Raw genomic sequence first — 22237 nt, forward strand, 5'->3', positions numbered from 1 at the left:
GCTTTTGTTGTTGTATATGAACTGTAATCAGGAGAAATTGCTCTCAATGACCTCACCTGTATATACACACACACACACACACACACACTACAGTTCATTTAGCCGACGCTTTTGTCCATATACACCATAGTTATATATGGTAAGTTTTATATTTCATCATTAGTACCTTCCATCCATGTCCGTATGAAAAGCTCTCATTACCGACTCCTGAAATACTCACGTTGTTTCACTCAATAGTTCAAACCTTTGCAAATGTAGTCCAAGAGTGCAATTGACCTTCATGTGTGTGGTCATTACACAACAAGGTGTTCCATCATTGATTAAAAAAAAAACAACTCAAGACAATTTCATGAGGTCAAAACATTTTTAATTAAAAAAAAAAAAAGTAACAAGTCATTTGTAAGAACACCAGTCCTCCAATTTGCCCCACTTCTGTCATATTTCACTTTCACACCAACACATTCACTCAGACAACGTGATAGACAGCTACTGCACCTTTGGAACAAAAACATGCCGACTGATTTGACATTATTAATAAACACATCCTAGATTTATACAATCCAGTGTAGCATGGCTACGTAAAGGTTTGTTTTAACTTAAAAGAACCATACTGGGGATTGCGTCGGTTTTAGCACAATCATCACAAATAATATAATGCTAACCATGTCCAAAGAGAACTACTGGAATTCAATGTTACGTTTGGTAAGAAAATCAACTTACAGTGAATTAACCTCGCATAGATAGGTAGCCTATCAAAGAACGTTTCATTGGCTTTATTTTAAATTTACATCAGTTAGAGAACCAAAAGAGAAACCACTGGCTGTCTGAAATGAGACCGTCGAGCTTGAAAATGGTCGGCAGTAATGGAAAGTAATGATTTGTTCTTAATGTGCTAAAACATGCAAAACCACAAGCACAGTCCTTAAAAAAAAAAAAAGAGCTAACAATTGCCCTCATCGCAATGAAGGTTATTCAGCCTTGAACAGCACACAGGGATGTGAGCAAAACAAACAGGGAAAATTATTATTATGTGAAGCAACAGTTCATCTCTATTTACAAATGAATCAGAGAAAGAGAAAGAGCAATTCCTCCTCTACAAAGAAGCAATCACATCCCTGAGTACAGTGTTTGTCATCCCTATCATTTAGATTCACTGCCCGGTGATCAGTTATTACCATAAAGTCCTTTCTGGCTGGCTCTAGGTTGATCACAATAGTGCAGAGCACAGCGTCACTCTGGAGTTTTGCCTGACCCAGTCACAAAGAAGAGTCTCACATTGAACATTGAAGAAACCACAGCAGCGGTCATAATGCTGCAGTGAGTAACAGCCAGACAGCCCTCCAGAGTCATGGACAAAGACTTGTTTCATCCATTTCCCTCAGAGTGGCACATGGAGCAGCATGCCAGTGTTAGCCGATATTTCCAGACGCATCATTATCTCCTTATTAACAAAGAAGGTTACAGACTTTGGGCCACAGTCTTAGCCTAGCCCCTGTTAGCATGGAGCCCCTTCCACTACTTTCTCCATTTTCTCCATCTTCTCCATCTTCTCAATCTTCTCAATCTTCTCCTCCTCCTCCTCCTCTTCCTCCACATCTTTGTCTTTGTTCTTTTTGTGTTTCTTCTTCTTGTGTTTGTGCTTGTGCTCCTTTTGTTCTGCTTCTTTGTCCTGGGCGGTGTGCTTCTTGTGCTTCTTGTGTTTTTTATGCTTCTTGTGTTTCTTCTTCTTCTTGTCACCCGTGGTGATGGTTGCCACAGAGCCGCTGTGGTTGCTCAGGGTGGGGGTGGAGGGTTGGCTGAGGGACTGACTGGGGCTGCCACTCCTTCCTCTCTCCATGTCTGAGCCCTCGCCTTCGCTGTAGTCGGGCACAAAAGCCGCCTCGTCCGTCTCACGACCCAGGTCTGAACACAAGCGCTGTCTCCTGGGCTCTGGTCCACGACTCTCCTCGCGTCCTCCTCCACCTCTGCCTTCTGCCGCTCTCTCCTCCTTCCCCGTCACTCCTCGCCCCTCATCTCTTCCTCCACCTCTCCCCTCCTCTCTTGCGGCAGCTCTCCCTTCCTCTCTTCCTCTTCCTCCTCTCCCCTCCTCCCTCACAAGTTTTATTTTGGTTGGTTTGTCAGAATTCGTCTGTGCCGTCCTCCCACCTTTACCCTCCTCCCTCGGTGCTCTCCCTTTCTTCTCTTCTCTCACTACACCTCTCCTCTCCTCCCTTGTAGCATCCTGGCCTTCACCCCGGACAGGTTTAGGTGCTTCAGTCTGCCCCTCTCTGCCTCGGCTCCTATGTGGCACCGGTGAGGGCTCCTTGGGTGCATTAAGTCCGTTTTCCTGGCCTTCCTCGTCATCTTCTCTCTCCCACTTGGAGCGAGGAGGAGGCTGAATGAGTGGCTCCTCCCTGGCCGGGCTGGGTGCGGGGCTGACGCTCGGGCTGCGGCCACGGCTGTTCACAGGACTAGATGGGGGCTGCTCTGCAGGTTTGGAGGATACACTCTTCTGATCTTTGTCCGAGTCTCGCTTTGTTTCTTGATTTGACCTGGTGTTGAGAAAAGAAACTGAATGTTTATATAGGATAATACACTGAGTTAGCATTGCACTCCTACGACACTGTCAGGCTCACAATAGACAGTTTAAAACAAAAGGGATCTAAATGGAACAAAAGAGATCACAGATTGTTTTATTCCACGCATTCTTCTTGCTTATGAAAACCTGCCGCCTACATTAAAGAAAATGCAACTTTGCCGCTGACGGTACGGTCGAAGATTTGGGTGTTTTATGCTCGTAGCAGCTAATGTAGCCTCGAGCCGGACAAGAGGAGCGGGCTACAGACGTTTAGCAAGAAGTCTTGAGCCCCAACCGACATCACTTGGAGCAATTTATCAGACTTCGTTCCCTTTGGAGCCACAAATGGGCTTCATACAAATCTGTACACATAATTGAGGTGTAAAAATGTTGGAGTTCCCCATTACGGTGATTGAGGGACATGACTTGGTTACGTGCAATCAATCCTCTAAACACAATAACCAATAAGGCTGGGTGTACAAAACTATTTCTGGGGCTGCAAGTAATGAATATTTTCATTATCAAATAATTGGCTGCCGTCTATGAAATGTAAAGAAAATATAAATAGCGAAAAATTACCAAAATCCCAAATGACGTGTTTAAATTGCTTGCCTGCACATAAGACAATGAAAAGCAGCAAATCCCTATAACTGACACGTTGGGACGAGAAGAACGTTGGCATTTTATCTATCATCAAAATAGTTGCCGATTCATTTCCTGTCAATCAAGCTGCGACTATAGATGTCTTTAAACTAAAAGGTTTAAAGAAATAGTTTAACATGTTGGGAAATACACTTTAGAGTTAAAGATATCAGGTAGCCAAAAGAGTTTTGATATCCACGTCTGACCAACTACAAACAATTTTACAGTTTTAGATATGACCAGTATGTCTAGGTTTTTCCTTTTTTCAATGTTCACTAATCAAAAGCTGAAAATAAACTTGAACCCAAAGCTTCTGTATTTCGAATCTCGTATAAACTTTGGGACGGAAAAGGATTTAAAATAAATCTCAGGATGCACCAATTACAACTAAACATATGTGAAAAAACAGATGAAATAAGCAACACAAAATATAAAAATATATATGTTATATGTTAATATATATTTAAAAAATCATAATGTCTCACCTAGTGGAGGGCACGGTGTGGCTCGTCAGAACCTTTCGGCTGATCTTGGATTTGCTCTTCCCACCAGACTCCTCGTCGTCTTTCACTGCTGTAAGATGAGGGGGGAGGAGGCAGAGAATCGATGCTTAATTAGATGGACAAAATCAAGAGTTATCATCTCTTCAAATACAAAGATTCAAATTACCTTCTCGGTGAGCAGCAGCTGGTTTCTCTGCGGCAGGGACACTCTTCTCTGTTCTGTCCTTTGACACACTCCTGGGAAATAAGATACAATTACATGTATTAACAACTGTATCATGTTTTCTTTCAATCATGGATATGGATGGTGGTTTAACGAGCAGCAGGGTAACAAAGGTAACAGACCTGTCAGATTTAGCCGATCGTTCTGACCCTTCGGCCCTCTCCTTGGAGGATATGCTTGGCTTCTCCTGAGGGTCTGTCGAGCTCTTGGAGGTAGACGATTTCTCTGCAATGGTCATTTTATCCAGAGAGACAGACCTCCCTGCTGCACTGGAATTCTTCCGCTCCGTCCTCCCCGACCTCTCTCCTTCAGGGTCTCTCTCCACTGTAACTGCCATCTTCTGTGAGCTTGAGACCCTTTCCCGATCTCTGTCAGACACCATGCCTCTGTCTCTGTCTGATCCTGAAGCTCTGTCTCGCTCTCTGTCCAGTCCCGAGCTTCTGCTCTGCTCTCTGTCTGAGCTCTGCCGTCTCTCTCCAGCACTCCCTGGTCTCTCTCTGGAGATCCCCCTCTCTACAGATGCAGACCGCTCCTTTCTTCCAGCACCTTCTGCTGCACTGCTGGGTCGGTCTCCTTCAGAGTGGTTAGCAGCAGCTGATCGATCCGAGGCGGAGGTCGTCTTCTCGGGACCTGACGGTGTTCTGTCTGAAGGAGCCGTCTCAGTGCTGCCTTTTCTCCCCAGGTCTCTGTTCAACTTGATCCTCCTCTGTGTCAGTGGCTTCACCTGGATATGGACGAAAGCACATAGAAAATGTTGCAAGAGGGTTAAATCCGAACAGCTCAGCACTTTCATGGCGATGATAAATTCATTAATGGCTACGATTAAATCGACAATAATTTAGATCTTGGGTTATGGACCAGAGGGAGAGAAAAAAACATTCGGTGTCACTTTGCACTTTGATGGTGATTTTTCTTTTATTTCCCTTCATCATGATTATTCAATTAATTGGAGAAATTAAAATAAACGATTAGTGTTGCAACAAAGGATTATTTTCTTAATTAAACAGCTTGAATCATCCAGCAGCATCCAAACCAAAACATTTTCCAGACAAAGAAAAACTACAAATAGTCTCATTTGAGAAACTAAAAGTTAATATAATTACTTGATGAACCAAATTGTTGAAACTTAAATTAAACTTAATTAACTAGTTGTTTCAGCTGTAATGAAAAGAATCATTAGCTGAATGCCTTAAGATGGTTTGAAATTACTAGAAAACAGAAAGAAAACAACTTAATTGATCTTATTTTATTTTTAAACACCGAAATTAACCAATGTGAGAAAAAGATCACATTACAAATTGAGTTGATTTTTAAAATAGTCTTAAATAAACTGTAAGACAAATCTTTGCATCCAGGTGTTTCTGAGAACTACACCAACAGACCCACCTGAAGGTCCATTAGAGGTCGGATGGATCCTCGATCTGCGTCTCCCCGACCCATCTCACGGCTCCCTGGTATGGGAAGAAGACCGGGCCTGTCTGAGGGAGGTGGGAGTCTGTGGAGCGGGGGCTGATGAGACATGTGAGAGTGGCCGATGACATCAACGCCACCCCCTAGCCCATCCATTCTCCTCAGCTTTCCAGGAGGAGGTCCGAGTAAAGAGCGGCCCTCCTCTCCCATCCTCCGCCGACTGTCGGGGGAGGAAGGTCGGTGGAGGAGTGGGAGTCCGTGTGGATGGGGGAGGGGAAGGAGACCACCGCCCTGTGGAAGATCTCTTCTCCCCCGGATGTCGTGGCTGGGTCGCGGGCCGTCATGAAGAGAGGGATGATGATGCAGAGAAAGGTTCTGTGAGGACAGTGGAGGGGTCTTAAGCAGGGCAGGCCTTACTGCAGAACTTTTACCCTTATCCTTTTTAGGGGTAGTTGGGTTGGGGGCATCTTCTGGTTTGGTTTTAATTGTCTTCAAAGGTTTCGTGGTAGAAGAGGAGGAAGAGGACGAGTCTCTCTTTTTGGTCACGATTCCTTCTACAGTCTTTTTCTTCACCTTGTCACTCTTGACCTTCACGCCCTCCGTCTTAACTTTAGCTTTTACCTTTTGACCCTTGTCTTTCTTCGTCTTATCAGACTGAGTCTTTGATGTTGACTTGGTTGAGGGTTTGACAGGTGGAGCAGTGCTTTTAGAGGCTGGAGCTTTAGAGGACGTGGCTCCAACTGAAGCCTTTGAGGACATGGGAGGCGTTTTGACGAGTGAAGGGATTTCGTCCATTGGTTCGTCTCTGACAGGAGTAGCATCACCTCTGTCTACCGACTGATGTGATGACTCCGATTCCTCCCCAGTTCTCCTCTTTTTTACTTTCTTTGTCTTGAGGAGTTTAGTGCTGGACTTGTTCCCCGATGAGGAAGAGGATTGAGGATGGTGAGGGGGAGCACCCCTCTCTTCTCGCCCTCTTCTTCCTCTCCCTTGGGGGGAGTAATCTCTAGATAATGGGGACATTCTGTCCCTCTCCCGGTCTCTGCTGCCACGACCTCTGTGATGCAGTGAGGGATGTTGGTTGTCATAGCCTTTGTAGTACTTGTTGTACCAGTCTTCATACTCCTTTTCCCACTGTCGATATCTTTCTCTTTCCCAGCGCTCATTGCCACCGGGACTTGGACCCTTCAGTTCGTATGGTGGGAGCTCCCGAGGAGGCGGCTTTCGTCCACCAGGGCTGCGGGGCCGAAAGCCAGGAGGGCCAGGAGGGCCAGGGGAGCGAGACCGTGACCTGTAGGGTGCAGCTCCTTCTGCTCCCTCCCAGCCTCCTGGCCGGAAAGGGGGAGGAGACCGTGGTGAGCCAGAGCGCCGATACCCATAAGACCTTGAACGAGAGCGGGACCGTGATCGTGAGCGTCCATAACTACGTCCATTGCGTCTTGAATAAGGGGAGCGGGGATAGGACCGGCCATGGGAGCGTGAACGGGATCGACTGGGAGAATAAGAGTAAGACCTGGATCTTGATCTAGAGCGAGAGTAGGGAGAGCGGCTGAATGGAGAGCGACTGTATGACCGCTGATCTAGAAAAGGAAAGGGGAGAAAGAAAGCAGGTTATGCAAACATTGTAACTAACGTCTTGAGGGATTATGCATTTGTAATAATGTAAAATCTAAAACCAATGTTTGATATGCTCTCTTAATGAAGTTACCTCGAATAAGATGGTCTTCGTCTCTTTGGTGCATTTCTGTACTTCATAAGCTCTTTGTGGAAGTCTTTAGTAAATTCATCCAGTTTGGATGTAACTCTGTGGATACAAAGACAAAAACACAGAAACTTTCAAAAACTACTCCGGTGTGAAACTTTCACAATCCCAACCACGAGTGTTAATAAGCTTTCTGATTCCAGATTGTTTACATAGAATGTACACAGAATCACGTTTATTGCCAAGTAAACACAAGTCATTTGCTTTAGTGTATTGGTGTATAACATAATTATAATAAGACTAAATTAATTTAAAAGTAAAAGACAGTACAAAATGAAGAAATTAACAAAAGACTATAAAAATATGTACAATATATCTGAATTAAAATGAAAGATGTGAAGTTTTTAGAAATGGTAGTTAGTAGCGGTTTGAAGACCCAAAATGACTCACTTGTCCTGTCGGTGTCGCTGTCTGTAGAAATCTTCTTTAGAGAGAGGGGGCTGAGGGAGGGGGGGAAGAGGCATAAGAGGGGGCTGGGTACCAGGGGGAACCCAGGGAGGGTTGAGCCCTGGTGGTCCAGGGACATACACAGGCTGGGGCTGGTAACCCATGACAGGAGGGAGAAGGCCAGGCCCAGGGGTGTACGGAGGGGGGTAGGGCTGCGGTGGGGGCGGGTACATGGACGGAGCTGGATACACTGGAGGAATAGGTGGAGGTGGAGCTGTATGGAGGTGAGTGGGGGGGTGGTCCCCTCTGCCTCTGTAAAACCTGACACAAAGAGAGGGACACCATTGTGAGACGGACACATTACAATACAAACTTTTAATAGATCAGAAAGCCCACAGGCAGGTCGTACCTCTCCCAGGGTCTACCTCCCCCTCTATGAGAGTGGTGTGGCTGTGACAGGTGACCTAAAGAGCAGTGAGAGTTTGTTAGATGCAGAAAGTGGTTCCTTTCCAACTTAATCTCTTTAAATGAACTAAATTGAACTTCTTACCTGGTGGATGAGGTGGATGATGAGGAGGTGGCCTTATAGGTGGAGGGGGGCCAATAATAGCTAAATGGTAGTTCTGTGGGAGAAAATACAGTAAGAGTAATGTAGTTACTTCCAAGAGAAGTTACAATTTCTCGTGTTCAGGGATGCACACATAAGTTCTAAGGATGGTCAAAATTCTGTGGGTTTTCAGTTATGGCTGCCGCTAACAATTACTTTCATTATTAATTAAATCATTCCGTCTGTATAATGTCAGAAAACAGTGAACACAGTTCTGAATATTACTGTTTTGTTAGTGCAACACCCAAACGATAATCAGTTCAACATGATATGAAAGAGAAAATAAGGAACTCTCAATGATTGTTGTTATATTGTTGTAGTAAATGCTGTTTATAGATGGATATCAAGCAGTACACCTTTAGTCAGGTGTTCAGACTCACCTGTGATACACTTTCTGAGGTTCCTGATGAGTCTGGCGTCAAAGCAGATTCTGGTTCCATCTCACTAAAACATAGACAAACAGACGCATTATGATAAGTAAAAATGGCTCTTCACTTCCTGAGTATGTGGTTTCATGTAGGCGTATAGACTGTATCGTTGACTAAACTCACCCAGGTGGGGGCGGCTCACTGTGACTGGTGGAGTGCATAGGAGAGTGGTGGTCCACAACAGGTGCAGGGGATGGTGAATCAACTTGTTCTTCAACAGCAGCAGCATGAGGAGGGGTAGGAGCTGAAGGAGCTGCAGGTGCAGGAACAGGAGCAGGGGGCGGGACCTGTGCTTGAGGGGCAGTGGAGGGTGCACTTGTAGAAGAAGGCTGAGTGATATTGGCCATCAGCGGGTCCTGCTGTCTTGAGTGCATAGGCCGGACCAAGTGAGGGCGCGGTGGAGGCGGAGCAGCATTTTGGACCTGCTTGCGCACAAGTTTGGTGTATCCTGTCTCATTCTTAAAGTTGTTCACAGCCTGCATGAATAAAAACAGATACATTGTTTTTTTTTCTGGTTTTGCTTTGAGTTCCAAAAAATGCAACACATCAAAATGCATGCATTAGAAGGAGGGAGGGGTACCTGTCGAAGAAACTTGTTGGCGATGAGATTATCAGGTGACACATCTGACTGTTTGCATGTAAAGCAGATGTGTTCCTCTGAGTCCAACAAGGTAGTCCTGATACCTGAAAACAAAAACTCATGTCTTTACATTCTTATGATAATGTACATTTTTTATGAAAATAACTTCCTCTGAACCTCCCCAGTCTGCATATATTTGAGAGCATCATTTTCTGCTTCATTAAAGAGTAGCTTTCAACATTCCCAGATTGAGTGTGAATCATGCAAATACACTGTGAAACCTAAAAATGAGTTTGACTATTCAAACTGCAACATGTCCTGGAGCTGCAATGCTCTAATGAGGCCACTGTTGATTAAATGGGTCATTTTCACAGCTGGGTTTTTCCCAAAACGGCCACTAAATAAAGAGGCACATGCGTATGTGGCGGGATCAAAGCATAGACCATAACATATATTTGGGAAAAATGCTGACTCCCTACTTTTATTAGTTTGCATTACTTTGTTTTAGTCCTGTGCAGATTGACATTTGTATCACTAATGTACATTACAAGTAAGAACTCACAATCATCGCAGTAACTGTTCCCACAGCACGGTATAACTACGGCATCCGTCATCAGGTCGTTGCAGATCGGACACAAGAGTTCATCGGGGATCGGGTCCGTTTCGTCCTCAGACGATGACTGGTCGTGTGGAACAAACGGAGGTCGCTCCTTCTTTCCTTGTGCATATGCCTCCCTGTATTAACACATTAGTTTTTAAGACTTTGTGTTACAAGCAAAAAGAAGTTTAAGGACACAAACACAAAACGGGTTATATGGCCCTTGTTAATGTGCGAGTATTCTTAACAGTGTGTATTGGGTTGACACGTACGCATCTATTGCAGGTATAGCGTATTCTCCAGTGCTGGTTAACATGGCTCCCTTGGTGCCTGGCTCTGCTTTCACCATGAAGCTCTGAGGAATGCCCTTACTAATCCTTACTGGCTTGGGACCCTCCACACTCTTATCCTGGATCTAAAAACATAAAAGAATATATATATATATATATATATATATATATATATATATATATATATATATATATATATATATATATATATATATATATATATATATATATATATATATATATATATATATATATATAATCATCCAAAAAGCTAACACTATTAATTTATTTTAAGTTGCATTGCAACAAAGTAGAGATTAACACCACAGACAATGACATGATAATTACCAATAGTAAGGGGCATTGTCGAATGTAATGACCGGCCTTTCCACAACGAAAGCAGGTATAGTGAGCAGGCGGAGGTCCAACTGCCTTCTTGGAGTAACTATAGAGACAAGTTCAATAAAACATTTTTAAACTCTATGCAGCTACAGAATGGTTTGAACACTGCTTCAAGAGCTTGAAACAAGGGACACAAAACAGACTTTAATCAAGTACAAGAACACAACGTGTGTATACTAACTGTATAGGGTCATATTCATGATTGGACTGAGACATCATGGCTTTAATCTTGTCCTCCTCTGATGCATTAGCGTCAACCAGGTTAGCAGTCTAAAAACACAATGGAGAGAGGGGTGGGGGTGACAAAAGATAAAAGGAGGTTGTCAACCCCACAAGATAAAAGGAAACGTCCATTTCAACTAGGAAATATATTCTGGAAGTACAGCCAGCATGTACAGAAACAGTACCTTGGCGAGTTGGGCGAGAGACATAGACGGAGACGAATCAGTCTGCAGGAGAATCAGAGTACAGATATTAAAGCTTCTAACATAATATCTAAGATACACACAGTGGAAGATAAAAGCCCAGAGAGTTGCCCACCACATCTGTGTCCAGTCCCTTAGAGTCTCTGGTGAATACTCAAAGTGAAAGAAATAACGCAGGTATATGAGTGAGCATTTAAATCCAGACAGGTTCACTCCGCTGTTACTAGGTTTAAGATGTTCACCCCTCTACTTACAGCATCGAGTCACAATGCTTTAAGAACAATCCTCATGTTGTGAAAGTCTCAACTAGTTGTGTATATTTAGAGCTGCATATTGAAGAGATCTAAATTGTTTGGAGAATAAATTAAGAAATTACCCAAACATATGAACGTAATCTACAAATAAGTGACATTTAAAAAGTAAAGAGCAACTGTTATGCAACTCCACGTTTATAAAAATGCCTTTTCACTAGCCAGACAATATATAAGTGTGACAGCTGATGTAAAAATGCAATTATGCATTTAGTTTCAGAAAGATTTACTGTTGCAATCTTTTCCTGAAAAATAGAAATAATAAAAGAACATTTACGATGGCCACTGGAGATCCTAGAGAACTTGCTAAACTGCATAAAAATTAAGTTGCATTAACATTAAACAAGTCAAGCAAACTTGTACTCCATCTACGCTTCTATATTTACAAGACCTGCTTATATTCGGAGTATTCAAGTTATAACTAGTTATGTCCAGGAGCCTCTGCGTCACTTCAAACCGTCTTCAATATTTGGGCACCATCAGCAATTTGTACGCTACTGGCACATCCCTCTGTAGAGATCCTAAAGCTTCTCCTGCTTCAGTAAAGAGAGGGCGATTTTCTCAAAGGAATACTTGACATTTAATTTTAGCATCCCATTTCCCTTAACCAGCCCACAGCGATTTAAGTTTTTGCCCCGACTTGTCAAAGCCGTTAGAAGCTTTCATCAAAACCAAAAGCTTGCCTTCTTCAACTAATGAGCTTGCAGGGAGTGTTGCCAAGCCGTTTCAATAAGAAATGCAAACACAGTAAAAATGTCAAATATTTTAGAGCTGATGAGACACAAATGTAGAAATGTTTTTTGTTTTTTTTTAGTGCCAAATGAAGAATATAATAAACTAGCAAGAGTTGTCAAGTGTTCCTTCAAAACAGTTCCCTCAAACAGCCCCTACACCCCGACAGAGTGAAGGGTAGAAGCCAGTAGAGGGATGTTTCTAATGCAGGTCAGGACAATGAAACACGAGAATTAAATCTCATGCACTGAAATAAAAAGAGTGAAGTAATATTTGTGCAACGACAAACAAAATGGCTGCTCTGCCTAATTCTTGTGAACATTTTCTACGAGTAAATAAACAAGTGGGCGGGGTGCCCACTTGACATGCTCGGAGAAAAGACTGGGTATTGCAGAATGCTGTGGAGGGAACACACAGGGATCTGGTGCAAGCGGTTCTGACACTGAACCACTGAACAACTTTATTGACAGGTTCTGCAGCTTACAGCTTACAGGACACACTACACCAGTATACTTCTCACTGCAGCAACCTTGGAAGGCCTCCAGAGAGTGACAAGATATTTACTTTACTGATGATGTGTCAAAGTACTTTGTGATCATATCACAACATTATACGCCATTGGCCGAGGCACAGCATCTCACGTATCAAAACTAGCTTCTTACTCACACCTGCTTCTCGGTAAAACAGACACTTGGTAATCTGAATTAATTCAAAGCATTGAACTAATCAGGGTGAAATATGTGAGCCTTTAAGGTTTAAAGGTTATGTGCAGTCCATACGCAATGCAGAATAGAACATCTTCATGGTGAAATTGTACAAGACAAAACAATTGACATTGGCAAATGTTACTGAACAACAGAATTAAGTTTAGCAGGGTGAGTTTTCAAAATAAAAACCACTGGCGAGTCTCTTCCACTCACACAACTTTAGTCTTGTAATTGTAATCAAAGTTAATTACAATCAATCCCAGCCACACTTTACTTCATTGAGGTTCTTAAACCACATAAAGATTAAATATTTTCACAGAAAATAAATTGACAATGAATTATTAATACAAAAATACCATATTGTCCCTTTACAAACCCCTTTGAAAATACATTTGTCTGGCCTGAAGCAGGCAACAAAACCATTTCAGTATGAAATACAGTCATTAACAGTTTAAATGATTTCTCAATCAGTTATAAAGTGGCAACAGTTCAACAATTGGTAAGTGCAGAGCATTAAAAGAATGGTGGCTAGTCTGTCGTTTCTCATCTTAACCTCATCTCTTTCAGCAATTTTAAACTTTAATCTGCTTATTTCAAAACAGAAACCCAGGGTTTTTAGAGAAACAACAAAATTATTATTATTATTTTTTTTAGCTGTGCTGACTTTAGGAAACCCTCCCAAAAATACATTAAATAACACATAGAGGTTGAGGTCTCAACACAAATGTAGCCAACACACAGTGAACAGAGGATACACACGACTTAATCATTGCTGACAGAATGTTCTCAAGAAAGGTGACTAAAGCCAGAAAGAGGGGGAGAGAGAGAGGTGAGAGGAGAGAGTGTTGATTTTGGGTTTGTTTTACATACGGGTCTAGAAGATCCCACCACAGCTGTGTCAGAACGATCTCTGCAGAAACAAACGGAACAGAAGGAAACCATCAGTTTTGGACAAAATTCAAGAGCAAACTTACGAGGATACAGATTTCCACTCTATGGTTTATAGAAAGACCGTGGGTCTCTACTTAAGACAGGAAATCTAGAGTAAACCTATTGATGACCGTACGGCTCAATCATGATTCCAGTAACATTTTTATATTTATGTATACTTACACAATGAACGTCCTGCCAGCAGGTTTTACACCACCAAGCGGAGTGCGGCGGACGATCACGGACGAGTGTTTCGGGATGTGGACTTCGTCATCGGTGTATTCTATAAAACATGACACAAATAAGAAACATTTAAAAAATAAATCTGTAAAATACGAGTATGGTAACTTGGGGTCGAGACAACCCAAAATAAAAGTTCATCACACAAAAACACTTTCATCCACATGATGCAATGTTTTTTTAGTTAAATAAGAGTCGATCGAGAGGTTGTGGATGAGTTTACTATGGCTTGCATCATCTCACAATTTTAGTTTAGTTTATCACAACTAAGGCGGTGAAAACAGTGGCAATAAGATTTACTAAAATAAATAAAAAACATATGCATATTTTCATTAATAACCCGTTCAATTGGGTAGTTCATACCCATGTTATAATTAATATCATTCCTATGAAAAAGCATGATATATTTGATTTAGATGAGTGGTATAGAGATAAAACAATTAATTGACAGAAAATGTCTATTAAACTATATGAATAATGGTTTATTATTTAAAGTAATTTTAAAAAGAAGTAATTCCAGAAATTAAGGGGTTTCCATTTTGTTTTGTTTTATTTTATGTACTGGTCATCTGATTTTTTTGAGGGTTTTGGATCATTAGTCAGACAAAACAAGCAATCTGGAGACGCCAAATTAGGCTCTGGGGAATAGCAACGCAGTTTCCTCAATATTCTAACGTATTAGAGACCAATTTGATTTAATCGAAAACACAATTAGCAAATTAATTACCAATGAAAATGGTCCTTAGCTGGTGTACCACAACATAGCCTTTGTATTTACCAGTCGTACTTTACCCCCCAAACATTATGAATGACATGTTCGTGACACGGTTTGTCATGAGTCAGCTGATCACATACCTTCTCGAGTCTGCGCATTGGTGATCTGCAGGTCGCAGTCTGTGGCCTTGAGGCGCTCTCGGCCCATAATCTGCTTTTTAAGTTCGTTGAGGGTGATATGCAGTCCATCGAAAGTGACTGTGTTGTAGTCCAGTTTGGAAGAAAACTTATAGTGAACACACGACATTTTAACAGGTCTAAGCACTTAAGTCAATCAAGCACAAGAAAAAAAACACAGGCCTGGTATGATAACAAAATAAAACAGCGTCAACACTGAACACAGCTAGATCTGGTGACTTTAATAGGTAAACCTTCTTTATATTCGCTGAAACACTGTAGACAAAAGAAGCAGTAAAATAGGGGAAGGGTTCCGCTGGCAGATGACGAAAGAGTCTTTGTTATTGCCAAAGAAAAATAATTGAGATGTGAGGCCAGAGCACCATTGAACGATGCCGTGTGCCTCGTCAGTTCGTTAAAGTCCGATAAAACATAACAAAGTGCCACCAAATCCAGGAAAGTCCATGCAGCACTATGTGAATCTATCACGGGGGTGTGAACGAGGCCAAGTCCGTCGTGAATTGTCTTTGGTGGAAAGCCCGGGCCGCCGCGCTACAAGCCGCCTGTGTAGCTAACAGCGGGCCTGGGGTTTCCAAAGCATCAGTCTTTGAATGTTTTGCCTTTTTGGAACAGTTCTTATTTGTCAAGTCAAGACAACCGAGCTCCACAAGAAGTCCACAAAACTGCGCGAAAGCTTCCGCAACGAGTCCACAAATGTTACGTTATCGCTGATAGACCTTAAAGAGATTATGCTGAAATCGCAATCTTACGTTGAATGCTAAATTAGCTAGTTAGCTAATACCAAGGCTAACATGCTACACCTCGAGATTAGCCAACGTTACCACAATATGAAACATGCCTAACAAAAGCTAACGGTGCTATGCTAACAATGTTGCACAATTTAGCTGTCGAATAATTTAACAAATCCACCAGTTAGGTATTCATGCCACAAGGGTTTCTCTTCAGGACACGGTCATTTTCCATCACGAAAAGTTGAAAGTTGTGTATCCACATAAATCTTCAATTTAAATCCATAAAATCCATTCCGGTGATCCAAACTGCTTCTCTCCTCGCTGTTTCATCAAAATGGCGCAGGTCGGAACCGGATGTATCCAGGGTTCTTCCAAAGAGTACACATGAAGGCAAGAGGTAATGCTTCGGTTGTCCATGACGCATGTTTGCTTCGGCTATTTCAAAATGGAAGCACACTTCCGTCAGGATAGCGGATGAACAATGTGGCAGTTTGTACTGGAAACAATGTCAGCTACCATTTTCAGGCAGGCAATCGTCACAAGAACTAGCTTCGTGTGCTGATTTAGCTCATATAGCACGTATTGTCCACTACTATTTCATAAATATCTATTTATTTAATCAATTGAATCAGCCACAACAAGTCAACGTTCATACTACAATTAGAAAGATAGATGTGAACTATCTTGTTTTCCAGGTGTTCTTTGGTTGTCAACTGTGTCGTCAAGGAGACTTGTTATATCTTGTCAAAGGGAAAAGGCGAATAAAACGGAAAATAGGATCCCCACGAGACCTCATGTAGCGATTTGCCTTTATCTGCCTATACCTAAATATTGGGCTACTACTATACTCCTAAAATCTAATTAACACTATATACAGATAAAGGGCAACGTCTCCTATTGGTAGCGTGGCCGAGCGGTCTAAGGCGCTGGATTAAGGCTCCAGTCTCTTCGGAGGCGTGGGTTCAAATCCCACCGCTGCCAGTATTTTATGATGAATTTCAAGGCACAACTATACGAAATTATACATCCATGGAATAAAATGCTAAATTACTCCTGTGGTTAAAACACTATGGAGTAGTCAAGAAATAAGGGCCCATTTAGAAGCATGTGCTTGAAAGTGAAGTGGTTTGTACAGTTGGAATCAATTGATCTGAATTTTAGTCCAGTGTTAAGTCATTGTTGTGTATTAAGGCTCTGGTCCTCCGGGGTGCAGGTTTGAATCCCATCACTCCCACTCTGTATAGGTATAGGTCTGAATAGGGTAACTGGAATGACTTTTTGGTATTAGATAGCAGGGTAGCGTGGCAGAACGGTCCAAGGCGCTGGATTAAGGCTCCAGTCTCTTCGGAGTCCCACCGCTGCCAGGATTTTAACATTAATAAATGTGAAATAATAACAATGCGCTGCAAGTACTACACCATTCCTTGTGGTTATTGTGCGCTAAAATGTGAGATGTTTCTATCATTGATCGGAGTGTATAGTATATGTGATAGCGTGAATCTTCTTGTGTGGTCAGTACATGATGGGGCTGTTAGTGTGCGCATTCATCAGCCTTGAATGTTTGCCTGCATGATGCTGCTGCTGCCATGGTAACAACCAGTCTGCCTGCTGTTGTAGATCTTTGAATCTGTTTATACTGTCCTATCATCTCGAACACAGTTTACTCATGCATGTTCACACACATAAAGGCCATTGTGTTTTTCAGCACAGGGGGCATCAATTATTTTTGATAGCTTGTTTTTTAAAATCTATTTGCTTGGACATTTGCTTCTGTTTCCACTTATGCAAGAGCAGATATTTGAATATTCTCCCTCACACACACACAGACACCTGAGATGTGCCCTGTACTGTACGGCACAAAAGCAGCAGCACTACTACACCTTCAATCACACATATTTCTGTGTTCATTTATAAGCTTTATTTGATGTAAACAGAGACTCGTAGGACAGAACCTTTTGTTACACTGATGCTCACATGCTTATACACACTCAAACACTCAAACAGACACAGTGAGAGACAGATAGAGAGAGATCTAATGTATTCAATAGGGTTTCGATTTTGAGTTTAGGTCCACAAAAAGCAGCACAGGAACAGGATATAGTAAGTTATGTTATTCACAGATGTATGTGTATGTGTGTCCTGTATTTCTATGTGACAGGACTTTATTTGCATGAACAGCTCCTCCTTTCTGTCTCTCTCTGACTGACTGTCTCATACATACATGTCTATGATTATACACATTCATTAGCACACACACTACAAATACACATTAGATATAGCTACTGTAATAGCATAGCAGGATGACATACAATGAGCACAAAAGTATACATGTTTCAAGCAAAAAAGCCAAACATTGTCTGATTCCAGCTTGTCAAACATGAGGTAATACTTCATTTCTTTGTTTTGTATCGTTGTAAAGTGAATATCTTTGGGTTTTGGGCTGTTAGTCTGGCAAAACAACGTCACGCTGGGCTCTAGGAAACTGTGATTTATTTCTTTCTCTCACTATTTTCTGACAGATTAGTCAATGCAGGTCTATTCCGGTCTCCAAAGTATTTCCTTTTTCTTTCCCAAGAAAATGAGAAGACTTCCTTTCCTTTAATGTTCTCCTCTCACAGAAGTTCCTCCTGTGTTTAATCTCTGTACATCCTCCTCTTCCTCTCCTCTCAGACAGGCGTGGTCCTTCTGTTGGAAGCACAGTTTTCCGGCAGCATCTCTGTGTTGTTGTGAGCAGCTGGAGGATTTAAATCATCCAAAGCCATGTCAATCTTATCGTCCTTGAGAGGCGAGGTTAAGGTGTAGAGCAACAACTCTGAGCCCAATGTCACTGCTGTGGGCAAACCTGCCATGGCTTTGGATTCAGCTGAGAGGGACGGCTCTCGGTCTCGCACCAAGGACGCTCGAAAAGAGTGTGAGATGGAGTCCCCTCCGCTGTGGTTGCTCCTGTAACTGTATCGGCGGGAGCGGTTCTGGTAGTAACGGTTGCGGAAGTAAGATGAGCTGCGAGATATGGGCGGCTTACTGAGGGCCGGCCGGCCATTAGTGCGTAGTTGTCGGTGTCTTTCTATGAACACGTGCACTGCAAGGACGCCCACCATCTCAGCCAGCACGAAGGACAGAGCTCCAAAATAAAAAGACCAGCCATAGGAGTAGCTCTTCTTGTTGTCGCTCTGGCTGGGGTCACCTGAGTTGGCTGATATGTACACGATGATGCCAATAATATTACTGAGACCTGGAAGATTTTGGAGAGATGGAGAGTGTCAGGTGGATGATAAATACTGGAGATATTGCAAATACGTGAAATGCAACACAATTTTAACGTTTTTAATAGAGATATTAACCATGGCGAAGACACAAAACAACATTGTTCTCACACCAAATACTCCTGTAGACACACCTGCACGTTGTATTTGTGTGTATGTATTCATATGTTTCTGTGGATGTATTTGTGAACGTATTTTGTAACTAACTAACATGCGTGTTTGTTAGATTTTCTGACCTGCAGAGACAAAAAGTATACCCGCGCTGAGGATGACGTTGTAGCGTGACTTGTAGAACTCGCTGGCAGCTACACACACACCTCCGAGAAACAATAATCCCACACTCATGATGGGGAAGAGGCTGGAGGCTCGTACTGCTCCTGAGAAGAGGAGGGGAGAATGGGGTAAATCTAACATTTGAATACCCGTATACTTCAGTACAGTCACACGTGCACATCTGTTACCCACGTAGTAAATACTCTGCAGCATCCTGCTCATAATCTGCATCTTCAGCAAAGTGATCAATATCTTTGCAAACGCCCCGAAATGACCCTGCAGAAAAGAAAAGATAAAGAAATACATCACAGTACATTTGATAACTCTGGCTCTGTGTCACGCTGCTCTGTATCGTTTTATAACATGACATATATGACATTATATATTGGCAAGAATCCAAACCATAAAACAGTAATACTTAATAATCCGGCCAATCACATCCCTTTGACTGAAGATTCAAAAAGCAGCTGCCTGCATGCTTGTTTCCTGCTCTCGGTAACCTCTGACCCAGCGGTGCCTTTCAACATTTGCACACGCTGGGAGATATTGATGAATGTGTCCCTACGTGCTGCACTGATTGACCAATATTGATGATGTGACTCGGTCGCCGTGGTTACCAAAACAAAACTCTTTCAGTGAGCTACAACTCGGCCGTGGCGAGCGGAGTCGGAGAGAAAAGAGAGAGAATTTATTCTAATTATTGTGAAGACAGGTGAGGGAGCATATTTTCCTCTCTCTTAGCCAGAATAGATATTTTCTGAGCTTTTATATTATGCAGCATCGGTCTGTCAGCTCAGAACAATAAGTCTTTATTTAAACTGCTCCTGGTTTAGAGGACACGTTTGTTGTAGCTTGTCATGGAAATAACCCAGAAAGATCTCATTATAAATGTCCTTCTGTAGTGCACAGAACTGTTTGTCATCCTTGTCTGTCATTGTGCATTTTTATTGTGTATCTCTGTCTTTGTTACGCCTATCATGTCACTATTTATTGTTGTTGTCACGTGTAATCCTGAAGAAATCAACACTGCTGCCTCATCCTATAATTATTTATAGGATGTGTGTGTGTGTCTGTGTGTGACAGACACACACAAACACATTGTTAAAGCATTGATGTCCTCTGCATGCTTTGCTTCCCATTAAACCATTTTGGAGCGCAGAGCTAGTGGGTCAGCAGCAGAGAGAGGGACAGAGAGCTGAACATTTCCACTTCATTCAGAAATTTAGCAAAGTAAAGCAAACAGAGGATATAGGATGAGAGAAAGCAATGAATCATTTAAAATGTAGTTTCCACCCATAACACATCCAAGACTTAAACTCCTCCCCCTCCCCGAGATGAGAACAACAATCTAAATCGAACCATAAATGCATCTGAGCTAAAACTGAGCTGTTGCTAAGCATGGGACGAGCCTTTTATTTGGCATAAAGAGATAAAAGTTAAGTTGTAGCCTCAAGTGAATGTTTAAATTATAGCTACTGTTTCAAAACGCAGGTAATAAAGGCTGGTTAACGTCTGAACAAACTACCACTGCTTTCAAAAAGCTTTTTAAAACCCAACAGACGTACAGACGGACATTTCTGCAATAGCCAAAATGTTTGTGTCTTTATTTTGTTTTCATTCTCTTTGTTTGACCATCAGCCGGAAATTGTATTATTCTCTGTTTACTCTTGAAACACTTTGTAGCTCTAGTTTTGAAAGGTACTGAAGAAATACATTTTACTTTCTTACTACACATTTATTGTAAATGCACATTTATTGCTAGTTCACCTGGTCTTTTGTTTAAAAAGATAATAATCTGTATCACCACAGTATGTCATATTCATATTCATTCATTCATATTTACTCAAGTAGGCTACTGTACTTTTACATGCTATTTCATACGTCTACTCCGCTAGTTTGGAGGAAAGTACACCTCCAGCTATCATTGTTATCATTAGTGGTTACTTCACAGATTAAGATTTAACATTGACTTGATTTAAAGTCTATGAAATAGCTCAAATAATCTCTAACGTTAGAATCCTACTCACACATAAAATACTCTTAGTCCTCAACACTCACATGGCCCTACTTTTAATACTATAAGTAGCCAACAATCCTACTTATATGCTTGTATGCTTGTTTGCTTGTTATGAAGTATTTTTACATTATGGTGTCGCTGCTATTTTTACTTAAAGGGTCCGAATACTTCCTCCACCGTTGGATGTTATAAATAACGTTTACCAATGTTTTTATTTATACAACAACTAATCCTGCAAGATCCCCGAGTTGGCTGTGATGATAGAAATACAGGGAAGGTTCTCCCTAAAGGAACATAACAATTATAAACTGTTATAACATCATTATAATTTAGGTTACTACTATATTCTCTCTCTCGCCCAATATAGAAGCATGGTGTACATTGTATCTCAGGTGGAAGTAGTAGGCATGTTGTACCCATCGAGATTTATAGTGTACTTGTTACTTATATCAAGTAGTCTACTGCAGCCCATTGATCTTGCACTTTGATACATTTCCAACTAATATATTGAATAATGATGTAGCCTATATATGACAATAGTGTTTATATATTTCAAAGTTTTAATACCCCTGTGAATGTTTTTAGTAGTAGAAAGCAGTAGAAAGTGTATTTCCTACCCTCAGTGCAGCAGGTCCTCCACAGGCCGGAGTGGGTCAGCACCTCCTCGTTCTTGCGCACCGTCTCGTTGTCGTTGAGGTTCTTGGAGCGGCACATCCCGCGGGAGTACAGCCAGTAGTCCGTGCCCACGGCGATGGTCATGAGGCTGAAGGCGCAGAAAGCCCCCGCCGTGGTCAGCAGCATCATCATACCCCGGTTACACAGCCTCATGTCGGCCCAGCCTCCTCCTCCTCCCCCTCTTCCTCCTCCTCCTCCTCCTCCACACCGAGGATTCCTCCAGTGGAGACGAGCGGAGTTTAGAAACTGTTAAAAACTTTCCCGTGTCTTTTTGTGGATCCAGTCGTCTGAAGGAAACTCAGATTGTTTTGCTCATCTGCTGCAGCCTGAGTGATACACCTACTCGTTTAGTTGGATAACTGCGCAGGTTTTCCTCTAAGCTAGATGCACAAGACTGAGTTGGGATGTTTCCATATGTTGTCAGAATCCGAGAGGAAAAACAGACCAAGGGACGAAAAGTGGAAAAGAGCCCTGTAATAAAACAAAAAGCAGGTTGTTCGGAGAAAAACAGCAGCAGCTCCTCTGGGCACGATCCAATTTGTTGTAGCTCAACTCTGTGGGCCACTAACTGCATGATGAGCCCGCCCTCCGGTGTGTGTGTGTGTGTGTGTGTGTGTGTGTGTGTGTGTGTG

At 42.2% G+C, this 22237-nt stretch overlaps 2 protein-coding genes and 1 non-coding gene across 3 annotated transcripts; 1 reads left to right on the forward strand and 2 right to left on the reverse strand.

Moving 5' to 3' along the window:
* Nucleotides 1-345: 345 nt before the first annotated feature.
* On the reverse strand, nt 346-15805 carry LOC115023412 (E3 ubiquitin-protein ligase RBBP6-like). The gene is made up of 20 exons (XM_029454410.1): nt 14590-15805; nt 13678-13777; nt 13435-13474; nt 10797-10838; nt 10571-10659; nt 10336-10432; nt 9970-10112; nt 9662-9834; nt 9100-9203; nt 8643-8995; nt 8472-8535; nt 8035-8107; nt 7894-7948; nt 7488-7805; nt 7043-7139; nt 5312-6913; nt 4048-4649; nt 3869-3939; nt 3685-3772; nt 346-2531 (listed from the first exon to the last, which is right to left on the reverse strand). The coding sequence occupies exons 1-20, from the start codon at nt 14753-14755 to the stop codon at nt 1496-1498; spliced, it is 5313 nt and encodes a 1770-aa protein (XP_029310270.1). The 5' UTR covers nt 14756-15805; the 3' UTR covers nt 346-1495.
* Nucleotides 15806-16276: 471 nt separating this feature from the next.
* On the forward strand, nt 16277-16358 carry trnal-aag (transfer RNA leucine (anticodon AAG)). Its single transcript has one exon. It is a non-coding gene; the product is annotated as a tRNA-Leu (tRNA).
* Nucleotides 16359-17398: 1040 nt separating this feature from the next.
* Nucleotides 17399-21758, reverse strand: cacng3a (calcium channel, voltage-dependent, gamma subunit 3a). The gene is made up of 4 exons (XM_029436554.1): nt 21548-21758; nt 19106-19189; nt 18877-19017; nt 17399-18609 (listed from the first exon to the last, which is right to left on the reverse strand). The coding sequence occupies exons 1-4, from the start codon at nt 21756-21758 to the stop codon at nt 18044-18046; spliced, it is 1002 nt and encodes a 333-aa protein (XP_029292414.1). The 3' UTR covers nt 17399-18043.
* Between the last annotated feature and the right edge of the window lie 479 nt (nt 21759-22237).

The sequence above is a fragment of the Cottoperca gobio genome, chromosome 1 (genome assembly GCF_900634415.1).
Source record: "Cottoperca gobio chromosome 1, fCotGob3.1, whole genome shotgun sequence".
Taxonomy (NCBI): Eukaryota; Metazoa; Chordata; class Actinopteri; order Perciformes; family Bovichtidae; genus Cottoperca; species Cottoperca gobio.